Genomic DNA, 22,625 nt, shown 5'->3' on the forward strand with positions numbered 1-22,625 from the left:
AAAGTACTGAGCAAAGGGTGTGAATACGAGGTCTGTCCAAAAAGTAACAGACCTTTTTATTTTTTTCAAAAACTATATGGATTTGAATCACGTGTGATTGCATCAGCCAAGCTTGAACCTTCGTGCGCATGCGTGAGTTTTTTCACGCCTGTCGGTTGCGTCATTCGCCTGTGGGCAGGCTTTCAGTGAGCACTGGTCCACCCCCCTTGTCGGATTTTCATTGTCAGGGAAATGGCAGAGCGACTGCCGCTTTGCTGCATGAAATTTTTTTCAGAAACTGTTAGAGACAGCCAGTTGGAAACTGGACCTGCACCGAGCGGCCATCGACAGGCTGGAACGACCAAATCATTTCCAAAAAAAAAGGCGCGCAACAAAAAAACACCTCCGTGTTGGAAGTCTCACAGGACATGCTGTGGCATGTCCAGCTGTTACACAATTTCTCGGATACTCACTTGACTGAAAAGCCATCGAAAGCCGTCTGAATCTTCCGAATGGTTTCCAGCACGGAGGTGTTTTTTTTTTGTTGCGCGCCATGAGTGGCTCCTTGCCGACGCGCGAAATCCTCCACACGTCTTTCATTACAAAATCTCCTGTAACAGTGGAATGTGCCACAAAAGTGCTATGTCCAGCTCTCTTGTCATTTCTGTGGTAGTCACACGATGTCCCGGATCAACACAGCGTTCAGTTTGGAAATGATCTGGTCATTCCAGCCTGTCGATGGCCGCTCGGTGCGCCGCGCACCTTCCGCAGCTGTGGGCCATCTTTAAAAAGGTTTTAACACTCCTTAATCCGTGTGACGCCGACAGAATCTTCACCGAAATCCATCTGAATCTTTCGAATGGTTTCCAACTGGCTGTCTCTAACAGTTTCTGAAAAAAATTTCATGGAGCAAAGCGGCAGTCACTCAGCCATTTCCCTGACAATGAAAATCCGACGAGGGGGGTGGACCAGTGCTCACTCAAAGCCTGCCCACAGGCGAATGACGCAACCGACAGGCGTGAAAAAACTCACGCATGCGCATGAAGGTTCAAGCTTGGCTGATGCAAGCGCACATGATTCAAATCCATATAGCTGTTGAAAAAAAATAAAAAGGTCCGTTACTTTTCGGACAGACCTCGTACTTAGATACATGTGATTTCTTAGTTTACTTTCAATAAATTCGCAAAAAAACTTTTTTCATGCCATTATGGGGGTGTTATGAGTAGATGTTTGGTGGAAAAAAATGAATTTACTCCATTTTATAAGGCTATAACATAAAATGTGGAAAAAGTGAAGTGCTGTGAATACTTTGAAGAAGATGTGCTGTATAACCTCATCTCTGGAAAAATCCCTAGTCAAGTCACAGCATGTACAACAATGTTATGGCTCCATGGAAATGTAAGGGATGATTGAAGCATGCCAAAGCTCGTGAAAGAAAAAAAAAGGATTTGTCAAACATCTTGGCAATTCCGCCAGGATTAAAACAAGAACATGACACACTGATGGGCTATCCCAGTTCACGGTTTGATGAGATATGGATAAGGTGTTAAACTGTGATCTTCAAGGATTCATATATCAGAAAATGAATATGGGGCTTTAATTTATCATCTTTTACAGATGTGACTAAACATCCATCAAGATGAAAGCTCAGAACTACAATAAATCAGGTGAAACATTTTGTTAAATTTGACATGATGCCTTTTCATTAGCGCCACATACAGAGTCATCCATTGAGTTAATTAATAAACAAAGCCAGTGATGAGGAACAGAAGGTGTGAACCAATTCTCACCTGTCTATCCTGTCTGAGGCACCACCATAGACACATAAAGCTGTTGAAATGGGGAATTATTAGTAAAGGTCTATGTTGCTGACCCAATTACTCATGTGAGCAAATGTCAGAGTAATTCTGCTCCAGTTGCTCCCACTTACTAGGTGTCAAAAGCCAAAAGGTTGAAACAGCTTTACTTGTGTAGATTTTATGAGTCATCAGAAAAAAATATGAAACAAAACAGACTCATCTGGCCTTTTCAGCTGCGCCTGCTCAGTTGTGCTAAGGATTCAGTGTCAATCATTAATCAGTGTTTAAACTGACTAATTCAGGTACATTCAGGTGCTTGTCAACACTAGCATGCTGCCATATCATCATAAGGCTGGGAGATATGACAAAAAACCTTGAGTTTTTTTTCCCATATTGTCAGACATATACAGCATACTGTATCATTTAACAAAGCTGCCAGTGTGGAGTATCCTGAAAATGACTAAAACTTGTAGAAGCCAGAATGTTCGGAATTCAAAACTGTGCAAACATACTTTATCTGCCTTAACTAAACAAGTCAGGGTGCCCGGTAACGTTAATATAATAAAACTGAAAGATGGCAACTTTTCAGGTGATGGAATAGAGCTGTTGTGTTGGTCATGCAGGTCGGCACCATCCTACATCATTTACAAACCATCTTAATCCGCGCTCTGCCACTTTTATGATATCCAGTGTATCTATAGTACAATAGCCAAGTGGCCTCTGTGTACGTGTATGTGTGCGTGTGTATGGCTTTGATCACGGAGAAACTGGGCAGAGCTGACATTTTCTGTTTGGTATTTTGGGTCAAGGATGAATGCAAAAATGGAAAACTGATAGGACTAATATTTTTGGAGAAAATAGAGATATTAGCTAACAAGTCAGTGAGTACCACTGGACATGTGAGGTACTTCACACTTACAACAAAAATAACAAGGAAGGAATATGCAAGAACTCAGTCACCAAGCATCTCATCTTAATGTGGCCACATGCTCAGAGTGACAGTGGGACAGGTTCACATGGGAACAGAAGCACTGGTTCAGATAGACGGCATCACATGAAAATGCGTCTATGTGCGCTTTGCTAAAATGAGTTCATCCCTTCCATCAGCTGCTGCAGTCAATAATGACATGCTATGTTATATCACCTTAGATGAACAACACACACACACACACACACCCCTAATTAGGTGGGGAATTTCAGTTAATGCGGTGGATAAAAATTGCACGAATGTACAGGATTCATCAAAAATTGCTACAAATTGAATACATGAATAACAGGTTTCTATTACACAAGCCTCAATACCCAATGGTGCCGATACTTATTCGCAGATCCTCTATCATGAAGAATGTGAAAGTCTAGGACTAACCCTGGATGGGATACCTTTCCACTGCAGGTTACTTCACCATCCTAGGGTAATCCCCCTTTACAGCTGGATGGACTGGGACAATACAGAATAAACGTGCTGTCCAAGGACACGGGCAGGTACCAAAACTGGGAATTGAGCCCAAGTCTATATAGGCCCCACTCCTTACCCCAATGAGCTCTGTACATTTTAATAGTAAGTCCCTTTGGCTGCTCCCTTGTTTTGCACTAGAGGTCGCCACAGCAAATCAAAGGTGGAGCAGCATGTTGAACTGGCACAAGTTTTACACCGGATGCCCTTACTGACGCAACTCCACGTAACATGGAGGAATGTGGCAGGAGTGGGATTTGAACCAGGAACCTTCTGCACTGAAACCAAGTGCATTAACCACTTGGCCGCCACCCCTGCGCCTTGCTCTACATTTTAACGAGTTCAAACAGGTGCAATTAATACAGGTAAAGAGTACAGAGTAGGAGGGCTTCTTAAAGAAAAACTAACAGGTCTGTGAGAGCCAGAATTCTTGTTGGTTGGTAGGTAAGCAAATACTTATTTCATGCAATAAAATGCAAATTAATTATTTAAAAATCATACAATGAGATTTTCACATTTTTTTTATTTATTCTGTCTCTCACAGTTGAAACACACCTATGATAAAAATTACAGACCTGGACATTCGTTGTAGGTGGGAAAATCGACAGTGGATCAAATACTTATTTGCCTCACTGAGGGTGGGCATTGTTTTTGAGGATGCACAAGCAAATTTCATTGTACTGATTGCTGTGCAGTGACAATAAAGGTGATTCTGATTCTGTATCTACAATGACAATAAAGGCTCTATTCTATTCTATTAGTAACTCCTTTCGGCTGCTTCCCTTGTTTTGTACTCTGGGTTGCCACAGCAAATCTGAGGTGGATGTGAATGTTGAATTGGCACAAATTTTACGCCAGATGCCCTTACTGATGCAACCACATAACATGGAGGAATGTGGCAGAGATGGGGTTTGAACCGGGAACCTTCCCCACTGAAACCAAGTGCACTAACAACTTTCAGTGAAAGCTGGACCATACCATTCAATAAGGCCTCGTTGAATGGTATGGTCCAGCTTTCACCTCATGAAATATTCGTACCATTGAACTCGTAACATTCATTATTTGTATACTATTCTATTCTTCTTTTAAATTCCTTTTTCTACTTGTTGCATGAAGCATTTGCACCATGTTCCAATAATAAATGCAACTTGTATGCATGTATGGTTTAGTTTGTCTCCCCCTGTTCATGATGTATTTATGGACAGATGTGACTAATACTCCAATGTAGGCCTGCCATATACCAAAACAGTGCAGAGTAGCTACCTAACCAGGGGAGTAGGTTTGCATATGGACCATAGGGACAAGTCACAACCATTATTTTGGGATGGCAAAATAGTCCCTACCAATATTTAGCATTTTTGTTTATATAACAAAATCATTCACTATTTTGTTTTGCAAACTCGATACTATAATTTTAGTCGTCACGTTTTGTGTTTTCGACGTGCCAGAGTGACAGGGTTACCCATGTTGCAATTTCATTGGCTCACGTTCTTCTCACATGGCCGTAAACAAAGCGCATCTCGTGGCAGGCAGTGCTTAATTTGTAAAGTGGGAGGTCCCGGAGCGCAGAGGATGGGTGGCTCCGGTGCAGTGTTGCCAGATGTACGATAATTATCGTATTTGTACGATAGTTTTGCCCTCTGTACGATGTACGATCAATAATGGGAAAAAATCCAATATGTATGATAATTTCAGTTGGTTGCCCAAACACGCATCTCTCTCTGACAGCCAAGAATCATTTTGCAGGCGTTGCACTCAGGCGGCATCAAAGACACAACACACACAGCTTTGGCCGCCCGGGACAACGTCATTTGAAAGCCCGCACCCTCTCCATACAAAGTAATGAGTTCCCATCCAATCTGTGCCGTGACAGGAAGATTCCCCAACCAACAACTTTTTTTTTTTAAACTTTATTTCAACAAATGCAACAACAAACGAACAAAACACAAGAGCAAAGAGATATACAAGAAAAATAAAAAAAGTTCAAGTTCCTTATGGAGGTGTCAACATTTTTTCTGTGTTCAACAAAATCTGCACAAGTGGCCATGGCATCGGATGACGACAGCCACCTCGAGGTTGAATTCGACTCTTTCTAGTCTGGTAATTAACACGTTTGTGTCCCTTCACAGAAAAAAAAAATCTTTCTAGTAGTGCGTTCTAGTTTCCCCATTACTATAATTACTGTTTAAAAATGTGACATAAAATTCTTTGGAAATTAAAAAAAAAAAAAAAAAAAACGCTAAAATAGCTACGTTGTATGCGTTTTGTTTGTGTACGATCATTTCTCCCAAAATACGATAATTTTGAGGTTTTGGTACGATAGTTTCATATTTCATATCTGGCAACACTGCTCCGGTGCAGAAAAACAAGAAGGGCGGGGTGGAGGGCTTGCGAACAATGCTGTGCGCCACACTTAAAATAAACTGCACACCCACACACACCTTCACAAATGACACTAACATCCTGCCTTTTCCTCAGAAATTACTACATTTATGTTTGCTGTCTGTCTCTGTACTTTTTTGTCACTTTTGCGCTCTTTTTCATACTTTTGCCTCGTTTCAAAAGTCACCGAACGCACTTTACCGTAATATATGCAACATATAGCATGCTGTTGGAAAGCACGGGTTCTTGGCTTGCTGTCAGTGTTAAATTTTTCAGAGTGAGAGCTTACATGAGAACTTACGGTAATGAGAATCAGCGGCGCATTAGTGTGAAACTTCCGTGTTTTTCCTCTGCGTTATGACATCACAGGCTTCGTTTACCGTAATACACCATATATATCATTGGAAATCCCTTTTTTTTTTTTTTTTAATTAGGATGCCAGATATCTACAACTGCATTATTGATGAAGAGAATAAATTATACATCTTGGTTGCAAAAACTTTTTTTTTTTTGTTAGCTCCACAAGTATTTTTTTGTTGTTCTCTCAGGTGTAGGCCTATCGAATAGATTCGTGATTTTGGGTGCAATTTTGTTATTTAAGCTATTTGTTTGTTTGCCTACACGCTTAATATTGTAAATAAAGTGTTAAATTATTCAGCATTATGTCGTCATATGTTATGTATTATGCTGTACTTGTGCGTCTAATGGTATGAGAGGGTTAGGGGGTGGTGGTGGTGGGCAGGGGGGCCGGGGGGGTGGTATTGTCCCTACCAAAGCTGAGACCAAACCTACGCCCTTGTACCTAACTCTGTAAGTTGGATAGATTATCTCATCAATAGCTTTACATCCTCATTGAGCACAACTTTGGATGCTGTAGCTCCTGTGAAAAAGAGAGCCTTAAATCAGAAGTGCCTGACTCCGTGGTTTAACCCACAAACTTGCAGCTTAAAGCAGATAACCCGTAAACTGGAGAGGAAATGGCATCTCACTAATTTAGAAAATCTTCATTTAGCCTGGAAAAAGAGTCTGTTGCTCTATAAAAAAGCCCTCCGTAAAGCTAGGACATCTTACAATTCATCAATAATTGAAGAAAGTAAGAACAACCCCAGGTTTCTTTTCAGCACTGTAGCCAGGCTGACAAAGAGTCAGAGCTCTATTGAGCCGAGTATTCCTTTAACTAGTAATGACTTCATGACTTTCTTTGCTAATAAAATTTTAATTACACTCAACAAAAATATAAATGCAACACTTTTGGTTTTGCACCCATTTTGTATGAGATGAACTCAAAGATCTAAAACTTTTTCCACATACACAATATCACCATTTCCCTCAAATATTGTTCACAAACCAGTCTAAATCTGTGACAGTGAGCACTTCTCCTTTGCTGAGATAATCCATTCACCTCACAGGTGTGCCATATCAAGATGCTGATTGGACACCATGATTAGTGCACAGGTGTGCCTTAGACTGTCCACAATAAAAGGCCACTCTGAAAGGTGCAGTTTTGTTTTATTGGGGGGGGATACCAGTCAGTATCTGGTGTGACCACCATTTGCCTCATGCAGTGCAACACATCTCCTTCGCATCGAGTTGATCAGGTTGTCAATTGTGGCCTGTGGAATGTTGGTCCACTCCTCTTCAATGGCTGTGCGAAGTTGCTGGATATTGGCAGGAACTGGTACACGCTGTCGTATACGCCGGTCCAGAGCATCCCAAACATGCTCAATGGGTGACATGTCCGGTGAGTATGCCGGCCATGCAAGAACTGGGACATTTTCAGCTTCCAAGAATTGTGTACAGATCCTTGCAACATGGGGCCGTGCATTATCCTGCTGCAACATGAGGTGATGTTCTTGGATGTATGGCACAACAATGGGCCTCAGGATCTCATCACGGTATCTCTGTGCATTCAAAATGCCATCAATAAAATGCACCTGTGTTCTTCATCCATAACAGACGCCTGCCCATACCATAACCCCACCGCCACCATGGGCCACTCGATCCACAACATTGACATCAGAAAACCGCTCACCCACACGACGCCACACACGCTGTCTGCCATCTGCCTTGAACAGTGTGAACCGGGATTCATCCGTGAAGAGAACACCTCTCCAACGTGCCAAACGCCAGCGAATGTGAGCATCTGCCCACTCAAGTCGGTTACGACGACAAACTGGAGTCAGGTCGAGACCCCGATGAGGACGACGAGCATGCAGATGAGCTTCCCTGAGACGGTTTCTGACAGTTTGTGCAGAAATTCTTTGGTTATGCAAACCGATTGTTTCAGCAGCTGTCCGAGTGGCTGGTCTCAGACGATCTTGGAGGTGAACATGCTGGATGTGGAGGTCCTGGGCTGGTGTGGTTACACGTGGTCTGCGGTTGTGAGGCTGGTTGGATGTACTGCCAAATTTTCTGAAACGCCTTTGGAGATGGCTTATGGTAGAGAAATTAACATTCAATACACGAGCAACAGCTCTGGTTGACATTCCTGCTGTCAGCATGCCAATTGCACGCTCCCTCAAATCTTGCAACATCTGTGGCATTGTGCTGTGTGATAAAACTGCACCTTTCAGAGTGGCCTTTTATTGTGGGCAGTCTAAGGCACACCTGTGCACTAATCATGGTGTCTAATCAGCATCTTGATATGGCACACCTGTGAGGTGGGATGGATCTCAGCAAAGGAGAAGCGCTCACTATCACAGATTTAGACTGGTTTGTGAACAATATTTGAGGGAAATGGTGATATTGTGTATGTGGAAAAAGTTTTAGATCTTTGAGTTCATCTCATACAAAATGGGAGCAAAACCAAAAGTGTTGCGTTTATATTTTTGTTGAGTGTATTAGAGAAAACTTATTCATAACCATCCCAAAGACATATCTTTATGTTGGACTGCTTTCAGTAATGCTGGTATTTTGTTAGACACTTTCTCTCTGATTGTTCTGTCTGAGTTACTTTCATTAGTCACTTCCTCCAAACCATCAACATGTCTATTAGACCCCATTCCTACCAGGCTGCTCAAGGAAGCCCTACCGTTAATTAATGCTTTGATCTTAAATATGATCAATCTATCTTTATTAGTTGGTTATGTACCACAGGCTTTTAAGGTGGCAGTAATTAAACCATTACTTAAAAAGCCATCACTTGACCCAGCTATCTTATGAATGAATGAATGAATGAAAACTGTTTATTTCGAACATTTGATACAACATCAATTACAATTATTCCTTTTCTCTCAAAAATTCTTGAAAGGGTAGTTGTAAAACAGCTAACTGATCATCTGCAGAGGAATGGTCTATTTGAAGAGTTTCAGTCAGGTTTCAGAATTCATCATAGTACAGAAACAGCATTTGTGAAGGTTACAAATGATCTTCTTATGGCCTCAGACAGTGGACTCATCTCTGTGCTTGTCCTGTTAGACCTCAGTGCAGCTTTTGATACTGTTGACCATAAAATTGTATTACAGAGATTAGAGCATGCCATAGGTATTAAAGGCACTGCGCTGCAGTGGTTTGAATCATTCATTCATTCATTCATCTTCTACCGCTTTGTCCAATTAAGGGACGTGGGGGTGGGGGGGGGGTGGGGGGTGGAGCCTATCCCAGCAGTCATAGGGCGTGAGGCGGGGTACACCCAGGACAGGACGCCAGTCTGTCGCAGGGCCACAAACAGACAAACAAACACAGACACACCCACACGCACACCTAAGGACAATTTAAAGATCCCAATCCACCTAACCCGCATGTCTTTGGACGTGGGAGGAAACCGGAGCACCCGGAGGAAACCCACGCAAACACGGGGAGAACATGCAAACTCCACACAGAAAGACCATGGGAATTGAACCCACGACCTTCTCGCTGTGAGGCAACAGTGCTAACCACTAAGCCACCGTGCTGGTTTGAATCATATTTATCTAATAGATTACAATTTGTTCATGTAAATGGGGAGTCTTCTTCATGGACTAAGGTTAATTATGGAGTTCCACAAGGTTCTGTGCCAGGAACGATTTTATTCACTTTATACATGCTTCCCTTAGGCAGTATTATTAGAAAGCACTGCTTAAATTTTCATTGTTACGCAGATGATACCCAGCTTTATCTATCCACGAAGCCAGAGGACACACACCAATTACTTAAACTGCAGGAATGTCTTTCAGACATAAAGACACGGATGACCTCTAATTTCCTGCTTTTAAATTCAGATAAAACTGAAGTTATTGTACTTGGCCCCACAAATCTTAGAAACATGGTGTCTAACCAGATCCTTACTCTGGTTGGCATTACCCTGACCTCTAGTAATACTGTGAGAAATCTTGGAGTCATTTTTGATCAGGATATGTCCTTCAATGCGCATATTAAGCAAATACAACCCCTGGCAAAAATTATGGAATCACCAGCCTCTGAGGATGTTCATTCAGTTGTTTAATTTTGTAGAAAAAAAGCAGATCACAGACATGACACAAAACTAAAGTCATTTCAAATGGCAACTTTCTAGCTTTAAGAAACACTATAAGAAATCAAGAAAAAAAGATTGTGGCAGTCAGTAACGGTTACTTTTTTTTAGACCAAGCAGAGGAAAAAAAATATGGAATCACTCAATTCTGAGGAAAAAATTATGGAATCACCCTGTAAATTTTCATCCTCAAAACTAACACCTGCATCATATCAGATCTGCTTGTTAGTCTGCATCTAAAAAGGAGTGAACACACCTTGGAGAGCTGTTGCACCAAGTGGACTGACATGAATCATGGCTCCAACACGAGAGATGTCAATTGAAACAAAGGAGAGGATTATCAAACTCTTAAAAGAGAGTAAATCATCATGCAATGTTGCAAAAGATGTTGGTTATTCACAGTCAGCTGTGTCTTAACTCTGGACCAAATACAAACAACATGGGAAGGTTGTTAAAGGCAAACATACTGGTAGACCAAGGAAGACATCAAAGCGTCAAGACAGAAAACTTAAAACAATATGTCTCAAAAATTGAAAAATGCACAACAAAACAAATGAGGAATGAATGGGAGGAAACTGGAGTCAACGTCTGTGACCGAACTGTAAGAAACCGCCTAAAGGAAATGGGATTTACATACAGAAAAGCTAAACGAAAGCCATCATTAACACCTAAACAGAAAAAAACAAGGTTACAATGGGCTAAGTAAAAGCATTCGTGGACTGTGGATGACTGGATGAAAGTCATATTCAGTGATGAATCTCGAATCTGCATTGGGCAAGGTGATGATGCTGGAAATTTTGTTTGGTGCCGTTCCAATGAGATTTATAATGATGACTGCCTGAACAGAACATGTAAATTTCCACAGTCACTGATGATATGGGGCTGCATGTCAGGTAAAGGCACTGGGGAGATGGCTGTCATTACATCATCAATAAATGGACAAGTTTACATTGATATTTTGGACAATTGAAAGGATGTTTGGGGATGTTTCAAGATGATAATGCATCTTGCCATAGAGCAAAAACTGTGAAAACATTCCTTGTAAAAAGACACATAGGCTCAATGTCATGGCATAGGGTCAATGTCAACGAGTAGATCTGATTTGATGCAGGTGTTAGTTTGGGGGATGAAAATTTACAGGGTGATTCCATAATTTTTTCCTCAGAATTGAGTGATTCCATATTTTTTTCCTCTGCTTGGTCTAAAAAAGTAACCGTTACTGACTGCCACAATCTTTTTTCTTGATTTCTTATAGTGTTTCTTAAAGCCAGAAAGTTGTCATTTGAAATGACTTTAGTTTTGTGTCATGTCTGTGATCTGCTTTTTTTTCTACAAAATTAAACAACTGAATGAACATCCTCCGAGGCCGGTGATTCCATAATTTTTGCCAGGGGTTGTATGTAGGACTGCTTTTTTGCATTTGCGCAATATCTCTAAAATTAGAAAGGTCTTGTCTCAGAGTGATGCTGAAAAGCTAATTCATGCATTTATTTCTTCTAGGCTGGACTATTGTAATTCATTATTATCAGGTTGTCCTAAAAGTTCCCTGAAAAGCCTTCAGTTAATTCAAAATGCTGCAGCTAGAGTACTGACAGAGACTAGAAGGAGAGAGCATATTTCACCCATATTGGCCTCTCTTCATTGGCTCCCTGTTAATTCCAGAATAGAATTTAAAATTCTTCTTCTTACTTATAAGGTTTTGAATAATCAGGTCCCATCTTATCTTAGGGACCTCTTAGTACCATATCACCCCAATAGAGCGCTTCGCTCTCAGACTGCAGGCTTACTTGCAGTTCCTAGGGTTTGTAAGAGTAGAATGGGAGGCAGAGCCTTCAGCTTTCAGGCTCCTCTCCTGTGGAACCAGCTCCCAATTTGGATTAGGGAGACAGACACCTTCTCTACTTTTAAGATTAAGCTTAAAACTTTCCTTTTTGAAAAAGCTTATAGTTAGGGTTGGATCAGGTGACCCTGAACCATCCCTTAGTTATGCTGCTATAGACTTAGACTGCTGGGGGGTTTCCCATGATGCACCCAGTGTTTTTATTCACCTCTTTTTGCTCTGTATGCGCCACTCTGCTTTTAATCATTGGTGAATGATCTCTGCTCTCTTCCACAGCATGTCTTTTTCCTGATTCTATCCCCTCAGCCCCAACCAGTCCCAGCAGAAGACTGCCCCTCCCTGAGCCTGGTTCTGCTGGAGGTTTCTTCCTGTTAAAAGGGAGTTTTCCTTCCCACTTTCACCAAGTGCTTGCTCATAGGGGGTCGTTCTGACCGTTGGGGTTTTTCTGTAATTATTGTATGGCTTTTGACTTACAATATAAAGCGCCTTGGGGCGACTGTTTGTTGTGATTTGGCGCTATATAAATAAAATTGATTTGATTTTTATTTATTTATTTTGATCAATTTACCATTGCTAAGGGACCCATTAGGAAACACATTATACAACCCCAATTCCAATGAAGCTGGGACATTGTGTAAAATGTAAATAAAACAGAATACAATGATTTGTAAATCCTATTAAACCTATATTCAACTGTATACAGCACAAAGACAAGATATTTAATGTTCAAACTGATAAACGTTATTGTTTTTGTGCAAATATTTGCTCATTTTGAAATGGATGCCTGTGACATGTTTCAAAAAATCTGGGACAGTGGTATGTTTACCACTGTGTTACATCACCTTTCCATCTGACAACACTCAATAAGCGTTTGGGAACTGACGACACTAATTGTTGAAGCTTTGTAGGTGGAATTCTTTCCCATTCTTGTTTGATGTACAACTTCAGTTGTTCAACAGTCCGGGGTCTCCGTTGTCTTATTATGCACTTCATAATGAGCCACACATTTTCAATGAGCGACAGGTCTGGACTGCAGGCAGGCCAGTCTAGTACCCACACTCTTTTACTATGAACCCACGCTGTTGGCTTGGCATTTTCTTGCTGAAATAAGCGGGGACGTCCCTGAAAATGAAGTCGCTTGGATGGCAGCATGTGTTGCTCCAAAACCTGGATGTACCTTTCAGCATTGATGGTGCCATCATATATGTTTAAGTTCCCCATGCCATGGGCACTAACACACCCCCCATACCATCACAGATGCTGGCTTTTGAACTTTGCGCTGGTAACAATCTGGATGGTCTTTTTCCTGTTTTGTCCAGAGGACACGACGTCCATGATTTCCAAAAACAATTTGAAATGTGGACTCACCAGACCACAGCACACCTTTCCACTTTGCATCTGTCCATTTCAAATGAGCTCTGGCCCAGAGAAAGCGGCGGCGTTTCTGGATGTTGTTGATGTATGGCTTTCATTCTGCATGGTAGAGTTTTAACTTGCACTTGTACATGTAGCGACGAACTGTGTTAACTGACAATGGTTTTCTCAAGTGATCCTCAGCCCACGTGAGAAGATCCTTTACACAATGATGTCGGTTTTTAATGCAGTGCCGCCTGAGGGATCGAAGGACATGGGCATTCAATGTTGGTTTTTGGCCTTGCCACTTACGTGTAGAAAGTTCTCCAGATTCTATGAATCTTTTGATTATATTATGGACTATAGATGATGAAATCCCTAAATTCCTTGCAATTGAATGTTGAGAAAGATTGTTCTTAAACTGTTGGACTATTTTTTGATGCATTTGTTCACAAAGTGTTGCTCCTCACCCCATCTTTGCTTGTGAACGGCTGAGCCTTTTGCGGATGCTCCTTTTATACCCAATCATGACACTCACCTGTTTCCAATTAACCTGTTCACCTATGGAATGTTCCAAACAGGTTTTCTTTGAGCATTCATCAATATGGTCAATATTTAGAGTCTTGGTATTTCCACTATTACCATGTACTTGTGTGACCTGGACAGTAATCAGTGGCCTAAGGTAACAACTTCATGTCTCTGGTACTTGGCATCTTCCAGAAAATCCTTGGGTACTACTGGAATAACTGTGTAAAATGAATCATTACTGAGGGAAAGTCAGCTGGAGCATAGTACTTGCATTGCAAGTGAACATCAGATATTAGTCCATGACCACATAATGCATTTCTCATTCCGTGATCTAATGTCTCGGTGCTTACAACCCCAGCAACTGGAAATGGCAATGGGATGCCCTTGTATCATGGCTGCGGCAGCTAGATGGCAATTTCTTTGGGTGGCTGAGATGGATAAACCAGTTGTCCGCTTGGGTGGTTACCAACCAGGACCCAGAATAATTCCCTAGTGTGGTGGATGCAGTGACATGCAAACCCAACACATGTCCTCAGAACTGGTTTTATGACAGATCTCATAAATGACAGACTACATGTCTGAAGCCTGTGTCAATAGGTCTGTTTCCAATAAGCAAATGTGACATATTTCTTTTCTTTATCAATTAGTCCAATGCATAAACAATTCAAAAGAAAAGTGACTCCCCCCTCCAATACACAGTGGATCCTGTTTTAAAATTATATCAGTAAGACTCATCGCTACAAAAAATAAAGATGTCAACACACAGAGTGCACCAATGAGACATAACACAAAACCACACGCATATATCCACAGATGGAGTGTGCCGATTTAGTTCAGCTTGAGGGCAAATGTTAACTCAGTTATAGCTTGAAATCGAGTTTGTGGTAACACTTCAGCAGGGGTTTTACTTGTGTACTCAATAGCATGTGGAAAAGGTGCTGAGTTGAAACTGATTTGCCCACACCCAGCAGGAGACCAGAAACTACCGATGACCCACGTTACTGTTCGATATTGTGCGTACACCTGTGTGCATTGAAGAAGAAGAATCTGCACCTGCTACACTGCACATGTTTGAATGTGCAGACATATTGTGCTTGTTTGCCCTATGTGTATATGTACAGTAGTGCTCAGAATAATAGTAGTGCTATGTGACTAAAAAGATTAATTCAGGTTTTGAGTACCGTATTTTCCGGACTATAAGTCGCACTTTTTTACATGTTTTGGCCGGGGGTGCGACCTATACTCCGGTGCGACTTATAAATGAAAAATATACCGGTAGGATCTCAATTAATTTACTGTAACAAAACAATTTTACGTGACAGAGTCAATCTATGTTTTAAAATGGCCACCGGAAAAGGAAATGCAATGCATCATGGGCACTGTAGTATGACGGCCATCCTATAGTTCACGCTGGTCGCGATAACCAATCAGAGAACAGAACTTTGGATGCGTATTCCTCACCTCACCCACAGCGTGTGAAGCTGACGAACACGGTGCTTGCTGTTATTCCGGCATGGCGAACAGAACAGCTTCAACCCTTGGATATCAGTGTGAGCAGAGTGTTTAAATTGATGCTGAGAGCTGCGTGGGAGCATTGGGTGAGCGACGGCGGAGGATTAGCGTGTGCACTTGGAAGGAGCTGGCGTCGATGATTGTGAAAAGCGTTTGAAGCAGACGAACATGGTGTTTATTCCGGGACGGCTAACAAGACAGCTTGAACCCTTGGATATCAGTGTGAGCAGAGTTGACGCTGAGAGCTGCATGGGAGCACTGAGCGACGGCGGAGGATTAGCGTCTGCACTTGGAAGGCGCTGGATCGACACCGCTGGGTGGTCATGAGCTGCGCAGGTAGGTGCTGCATGGTTCGGCTAGCAATGTGGTCCGCAAAATACAAACATATCCGTAGGTAAAATGCAGCTCACGAGAGGGCACTCAAGGCTTGTGTGACTGTTCCTGCGACTTCTGACTACCATAGAAAAATAAAAATTTTAACGTTACTGATAACTTAACAAGACAACGGAGAAGGCCCGAAAAAATGCCACCAAAAAGAAAATCATACTCTGCAGATTACAAGTTGTGACTGGTGAAATATGCATCCGAAAACGGTAGCCGTCACAATATTATCATCTGAACTTTTCATGTTAACATACCTGTATGTCCATGGGACTTATAGTCCAGTGGACCTTATTTATGGTTGATTTTTCTTTATAATGGATAAAGTGGCTGGTGCGACTTATACTCCGGTGCGACTTATTTATGGTTTGTTTGTCTTTATAATGGATAAAGTGGCTGGTGCGACTTATAGTCCGGAAAATACGGTATATTTCTTATTGTTACATGGGAAACAAGGTACCAGTAGATTCAGTAGATTCTCACAAATCCAACAAGACCAAGCATTCATGATATGCACACTCTTAAGGCTATGAAATTGGGCTATTAGTAAAAAAAAAAAAAAAAAGTAGAAAAGGGGGCGTTCACAATAATAGTAGTATCTGCTGTTGATGCTACAAACTCAAAACTATTATGTTCAAACTGCTTTTTTATCAATCCTGTGAATCACTAAACTAGTATTTAGTTGTATAACCACAGTTTTTCATGATTTCTTCACATCTGCGAGGCATTAATTTTGTTGGTTTGGAACCAAGATTTTGCTTGTTTACTAGTGTGCTTGGGGTCATTGTCTTGTTGAAAAACCCATTTCAAGGGCATGTCCTCTTCAGCATAAGATAACATGACCTCTTCAAGTATTCTGACATATCCAAACTGATCCATGATACCTGGTATGCGATATATAGGCCCAACACCACAGCAGGAGAAACATGCCCATATCATGATGCTTGCACCACCATGCTTCACTGTCTTCACTGTGAACTCTGGCTTGAATTCAGAGTTTGGGGGTCGTCTCACAAACTGTCTGCGGCCCTTGGACCCAAAAGAATAATTTTACTCTCATCAGTCCACAAAATATTCCTCCATTTCTCTTTAGGCCAGTTGATGTGTTCTTTGGCAAATTGTAACCTCTTCTGCACGTCTTTTTTTTTTTTTAACAGAGGGACTTTGCGAGGGATTCTTGCAAATAAATTAACTTCACACAGGTGTCTTCTAACTGTCACAGCACTTACAGGTAACTCCAGACTGTCTTTGATCATCCTGGAGCTGATCAATGGGTGAACCTTTGCCATTCTGGTTATTCTTCTATCCATTTTGATGGTTGTTTTCCGTTTTCTTCCACGCGTCTCTGTTTTTTGTCCATTTGAAAGCATTGGAGATCATTGTAGATGAACAGCCTATAATTTTTTTCACCTGCGTATAAGTTTTCCCCTCTCCAATCAACTTTTTAATCAAACTACGCTGTTCTTCTGAACAATGTCTTGAATGTCCCATTTTCCTCAGGCTTTCAAAGAGAAAAGCATGTTCAACAGGTGCTGGCTTCATCCTTAAATAGGGGGCACCTGATTCACACCTGTTTGTTCCACAAAATTGACAAACTCACTGACCGAATGCTACACTACTACTACTGTGAACACCCCTTTTCTACTTTTTTTTTTTTTTTTTTTACTAATAGCCCAATTTCATAGCCTTAAGAGTGTGCATATCATGAATGCTTGGTATTGTTGGATTTGTGAGAATCTACTGAATCTACTGGTACCTTGTTTCCCATGTAACAATAAGAAATATATTCAAAACCTGGATTAATCTTTTTAGTCACATAGCACTACTATTATTCTGAACACTACTGTATATGGTCTCATTTACCTAACTTTTAAAATAACTTTCATGCCGGTATCAATCAATCAATCAATCAATCAACTTTTTTCTTATATAGCGCCAAATCACAACAAACAGTTGCCCCAAGGTGCTCCATATTGTAAGGCAAGGCCATACAATAATTATGAAAAACCCCAACGGTCAAAACGACCCCCTATGAGCAAGCACTTGGCAACAGTGGGAAGGAAAAACTCCCTTTTAACAGGAAGAAACCTCCAGCAGAACCAGGCTCAGGGAGGGGCAGTCTTCTGCTGAGACTGGTTGGGGCTGAGGGAAAAAACCAGGAAAAAGACATGCCGTGAAGGGGGGCAGAGATCGATCACTAATGATTAAATGCAGAGTGATGCATACGGAGCAAAAAGAGAAAGAAACAGTGCATCATGGGAACCCCCCACAATCTACGTCTAAAGCAGCATAACCAAGGGATGGTCCAGGGTCACCCGATCCAGCCCTAACTATAAGCCTTAGCGAAAAGGAAAGTTTTAAGCCTAATCTTAAAAGTAGAGAGGGTATCTGTCTCCCTGATCTGAATTGGGAGCTGGTTCCACAGGAGAGGAGCCTGAAAGCTGAAGGCTCTGCCTCCCATTCTACTCTTACAAACCCTAGGAACTACAAGTAAGCCCGCAGTCTGAGAACGAAGCGGTATGAAATGTTAACCTTTTAATTTCACAATGTTTTCTTCAATCTGAATTTTTCATTTCAAATAGGACCTCCAGCTAATGCATACATGCAGATGGCATATTGACTGGAGACTGGGACAAGAACAAATAAACAGAGTGACAGCCAGAGTGATCTGGACCATAACGGTGGATGCCAGCCACCAGATAAAAATACCCATGAGTCAGGCAGCAAAAAACATGAAGACATTGTCAAGGATTTCAACATGTCTTGAACAATTTATCTGTAGAACAAAAATCCAGTCTGTATTCAGGCACTGAGAGCGCTGCTCAGAGGGGAGGCAGAATCTCTGACATTTACAGGGATGTGTTCTGGCTACCATTCTGTTCAACAGTTGCACAGACTGGATGTTAAGCCCCCTTTCACAGTGTGCCTGCTTCAAGTTGCATTAGCTGTGTATCTAATAACGGAGGAACGCCTGCGTCAGTTGTGCACAGCAGGGGATGAGAAACTTGAGGAGGTGAGAGTACAGAGGAGCTGCAGCCAGACTGTGTGCACTCTGATTTCTCTTCTAGTCTATATTTCTTCTTGTGCTGTGCTGCAGGTCAGTGCTTTGATTTTGGTTATAGTATATATTTCTTCCTGTGACCACGGAGCTGCAGCCGGCGTTTGCGCACTTGTGCGAACCGTCCGTGAGTGGACATGGAGATGTCCGGAGTTATATTGGATGTGGATATGTCCTGTCTCTAGCAATCAGCCTGTGAGCAGGACTTATGGACTTTATTTAACACAACTGTGAAAGAACTTGAGGTGAGCGTTTTGAGTTGCAGTCAGGCTGTAACTTTCTTTAACTGTTTTTCTTTTAATTGTTCACATATAATCATTGAGCTGTGTAGTTTTACTGCATTGTGTAGATGGTATAAAAAGTTCGACAACAATCCTGCGTGAGTTATCGCTCGGCAACAATGGAGCACAGCACGAATCATAATGGGCATTGGGTAACGTTATATTGTGTGGGCGTGGCATCCAGTCATGTTAAGTACAGTTAAGTTGCCTCAACGTGCGAGAAAACTACTTCTTTTCTGCGTCCTGTGCTCAACACAGAAAAAATTAAACACGTTTAATTTTTGCCATCCGTTTCGCTTCGCCCTGATGCAACGTGGCGAGTTGCATCAATGTAGCGTCGTCATGACGCTGCACGATGCAACTCGAAGCAGGCCTGGTGTGAAAGGGGCTTTAGGTAAGCAAGAAAAATCAGGGCTTTTGTTGGTGAGGAAAGGCTCACTAACTTTGACTTTGAATCTGATGTTGTGATCTTTGACCCTGTTCAGACTGGGGTTGGCAATCCGTTTGAGTCAGATTCAATCCGAATTGTTTTCTAGCTGGATAGCATTCAGGCCTGTTTTTCAAATCCACTTTACAGAGTCTATACACACAGCTCAAGCAGAATTCCAGCCATGTGTGTGTTTATATCTGCACTTATGCTGCATTCAGGTGTCAGTGTAAGAATTTCTGTCATCCACAGCAGCCATTTTTCAATGATAACGACAATTTACTTCACTGGATGATACACAAGTTTTAGTGTTTTGTATTTGCAATCAGACCTTGCTGAACCCCACTCAAATCAGACTTCACCCAGCTCTTTTTTTTTTTATACGAAAAAGGCTGACAATTTTGGTAAACTACTCTAAACCTGGGTGAAGGGCCCCATCACACTTAGCAAGAATCAAGCCGACCTATCTGGAATGCAAAAAAAAAAAATATAATCCACCACTCACGCTAGACTTGTGGTGCATTCAAGCACAGTCGGAACATTCAGCACGTGGCGGATCATGTCGACCCACCCCATGAACGCGATTAGATTGCTTCAAATGCCATTTTCATGGCATGCAAATATTTAGATTGCAGTCAGACTGCACTTCGTCTCGCCGACTGCTGTCCGATGTCCTCGAATGCGCCACGACACCTCTGGAATGTGGGTAGATCTCCCCCAGAAATGTTTTTAAAAGAGCAAGTCAAATTTTGTAATTCTGGTGAATTTTAATGCGTATGAAGCCCTCTGAAACAAATAAAAGTCACTTCAAACTGTCAAGGAAAAACATATTATGATTATGGGGGTCTGGGGGTGCTCTTTAAAAGAGCAAGTCAAATTTTGCATGCGCACTGAGAAACTTGAGACTGGCTTATTCACATTTAATCGGTAAAATGCCATCACTCATAAAACAAATGCAGCATACCGCAAGTTAAACTTCATCAAAGCCATTTAAAGATGTCAATCGTGACTCACCTTTTTGTGGATTAAAGTCGCTAACCAGGACTCTTGGTGTGATCAAGAAACAAGGCTCGCCTGCTGTGTCCCACCGGAGATTTTATTCGTTCCTCATTAACGTGGCTTTTCCGAAGGGCAGCCAACTCTCAGACCCGGACTGGATCAATAATATCTGCCACTTTGCCACTTCATCAACTGAAGTTAAAAATAATGTCCTCCATTATGTGAGACGTGACTCGTTCCTTCAAATGCGCGTGGTGTTACCGGTGTCACGTGGGCTCACTGACAAGCTGAAGTTACGGTCCCTTGTGTAAAAAAGGAAAGGAAAAAATAGATCCCTCATGTGTGGTTTTTGTGGAACTTTACTGATTAAGCACTTTCCTTCCAAGCGACTCGTTCTCTGCTGCTGCCACCGTCTGTTAGCGGCTGGGCGTCGGTTCTCCGGGCCACAGGTCCGACTGATAAAAACCTCTCTCTCTCCCTCTCCTCTGGACAGGGAGGAGAAGGACCGTGACTCATGGCAAGCAGTAAACTGCACAGAGAGGAGTGAAAATTCACACAGTCCCTTCCTCCGCGGTGCGGCGCCACCCACGCTGACATTGCTGCTGCTTTGATTAGCGCAGAATGGGATGATTTCGGCCCCAAAACATGTGTGACACAACGCGCACGCGCGTATGTATGGTTAAATTTTCCAAATGATGGAAATCCGTTGTGGTGACGGAGAACTTTAACCCGAGCCATACATTATATGCAACCTTGAGTGGCGCCATCTGCATAACTGTATAATCAATATTATAAGATGACATTTATCCAGTTGTGACTTCAACACCAGTATATCACCCATCCCACTATGGAAGAGATTAAACTATCTAAAAAAAGTTTATATTAAAAAAGAAATCAAGTAAAACTAATGTAAAAACAAATGGCTGTTGATTTCAACAATTTGCAACAAGGACATTTTTAGCATTTTATAATTGTAGATGGTGTATACTGTATAAGACTCATTTGTATTTTCTGTACCTGTATGCAGGTTCCTGTGTGTTCTCGACAAAGGCAGCAGGACAGGGCCCAGCGGCTGGCAGGGATGTGGGACACCTTGGTAATGGGCTCCATCTTCTCTGGACAGCCTATACTCACCTAAAGGACACACAACAGGCAGCATTTTATCTGATACAACACACTACAACTGCAACATTTAAAAAAAAAGGACAACATGAGGTGTAATTGTTGAATTTGTTTTTGAAATATAAAGTAATTTTTTGTTGAAGAGCTTACCAACACTTTTGAAACTGTTTTAAAGACTACAAGCAAAATCTAATAAAATGGGTTCCCATATTCATGTTTTGATCTTAAATTAAAACATTAGTGTAGTAAAAAATGTGTTGTTCCAATACTTTTGAATGAGAGTATCTGTACCAGAAAAGTGTTCTGAGGAAACACTATAAATTATATTCCATTGGTTTGTGTGTTGAAATGCTTTGTTGAATGAAAAGTACATAAGGTTGGTCAGTTTTCTGCTGTTTTTTTTTTTTTTTTTGGGCACATTCTTCTCTATGTAGCTCCCCCTACAACTCAGGAGTACATATGTGACAAAACTGTTGTAAAAAACAAAACAAAACACTGCTGTTACACTGTTACAATGCTGACTGAGGAAACCAGAGCAGAATCTTCTTGCTGTCTCCTGCACGAAAAGTTCTCATCAACAACCGTCTGAGACAATGAGAAATGATCCTTCCTGAAACCCAGAGTTGCTTCCAACCATCAAGAGGTACAACAGACATGATCTTCACTATCTGCAAACTGGAAGAAAAGTGTCGAGCGCAACATCAAGCACCGTACCTCACCATCACTCACCTGACAAAGGTGTTCAGCAGCGTGTCATGCCCACCTCGGTGGAAGACCCAGAGCAAAACAAACTGTCCTGAAAAATTCATCAAGATCGTAAGGCTTCTCCAAAATGGGATGCCCACAACAGTTCTGGTGAATGGCACAAAAACTGAAGCAAAATGACAGCAGGGCTGCATCACCACCCCTATGCACTTCATCATCTTCATGGCCACAATCCTCTATCTTGGGGGTTTTCAAAGTGTGGGAGAGTGACTCCCCCTCAGAGAACAAAAGAATAGCTGCGCTCCCCACCCCCACCAACACACATACACACAACTTCAACATCTTAGTGTGTTTCT

General features: G+C 41.8%; 1 protein-coding gene across 2 annotated transcripts in view; it reads right to left on the minus strand.

The window, feature by feature from the left end:
* jade2 (jade family PHD finger 2) overlaps positions 1-22,625 on the minus strand; it is a 647,761-nt gene that overhangs the window by 207,252 nt on the left and 417,884 nt on the right. For both annotated transcript variants that reach the window (XM_034177959.1, XM_034177958.1), the window contains exon 8: positions 21,460-21,576. In XM_034177959.1, the coding sequence (XP_034033850.1) occupies positions 21,460-21,576 (117 nt within the window). The remainder of the gene's footprint in view (positions 1-21,459; positions 21,577-22,625) is intronic.

Source organism: Thalassophryne amazonica, chromosome 9, assembly GCF_902500255.1.
Source record: "Thalassophryne amazonica chromosome 9, fThaAma1.1, whole genome shotgun sequence".
Classification (NCBI taxonomy): domain Eukaryota; kingdom Metazoa; phylum Chordata; class Actinopteri; order Batrachoidiformes; family Batrachoididae; genus Thalassophryne; species Thalassophryne amazonica.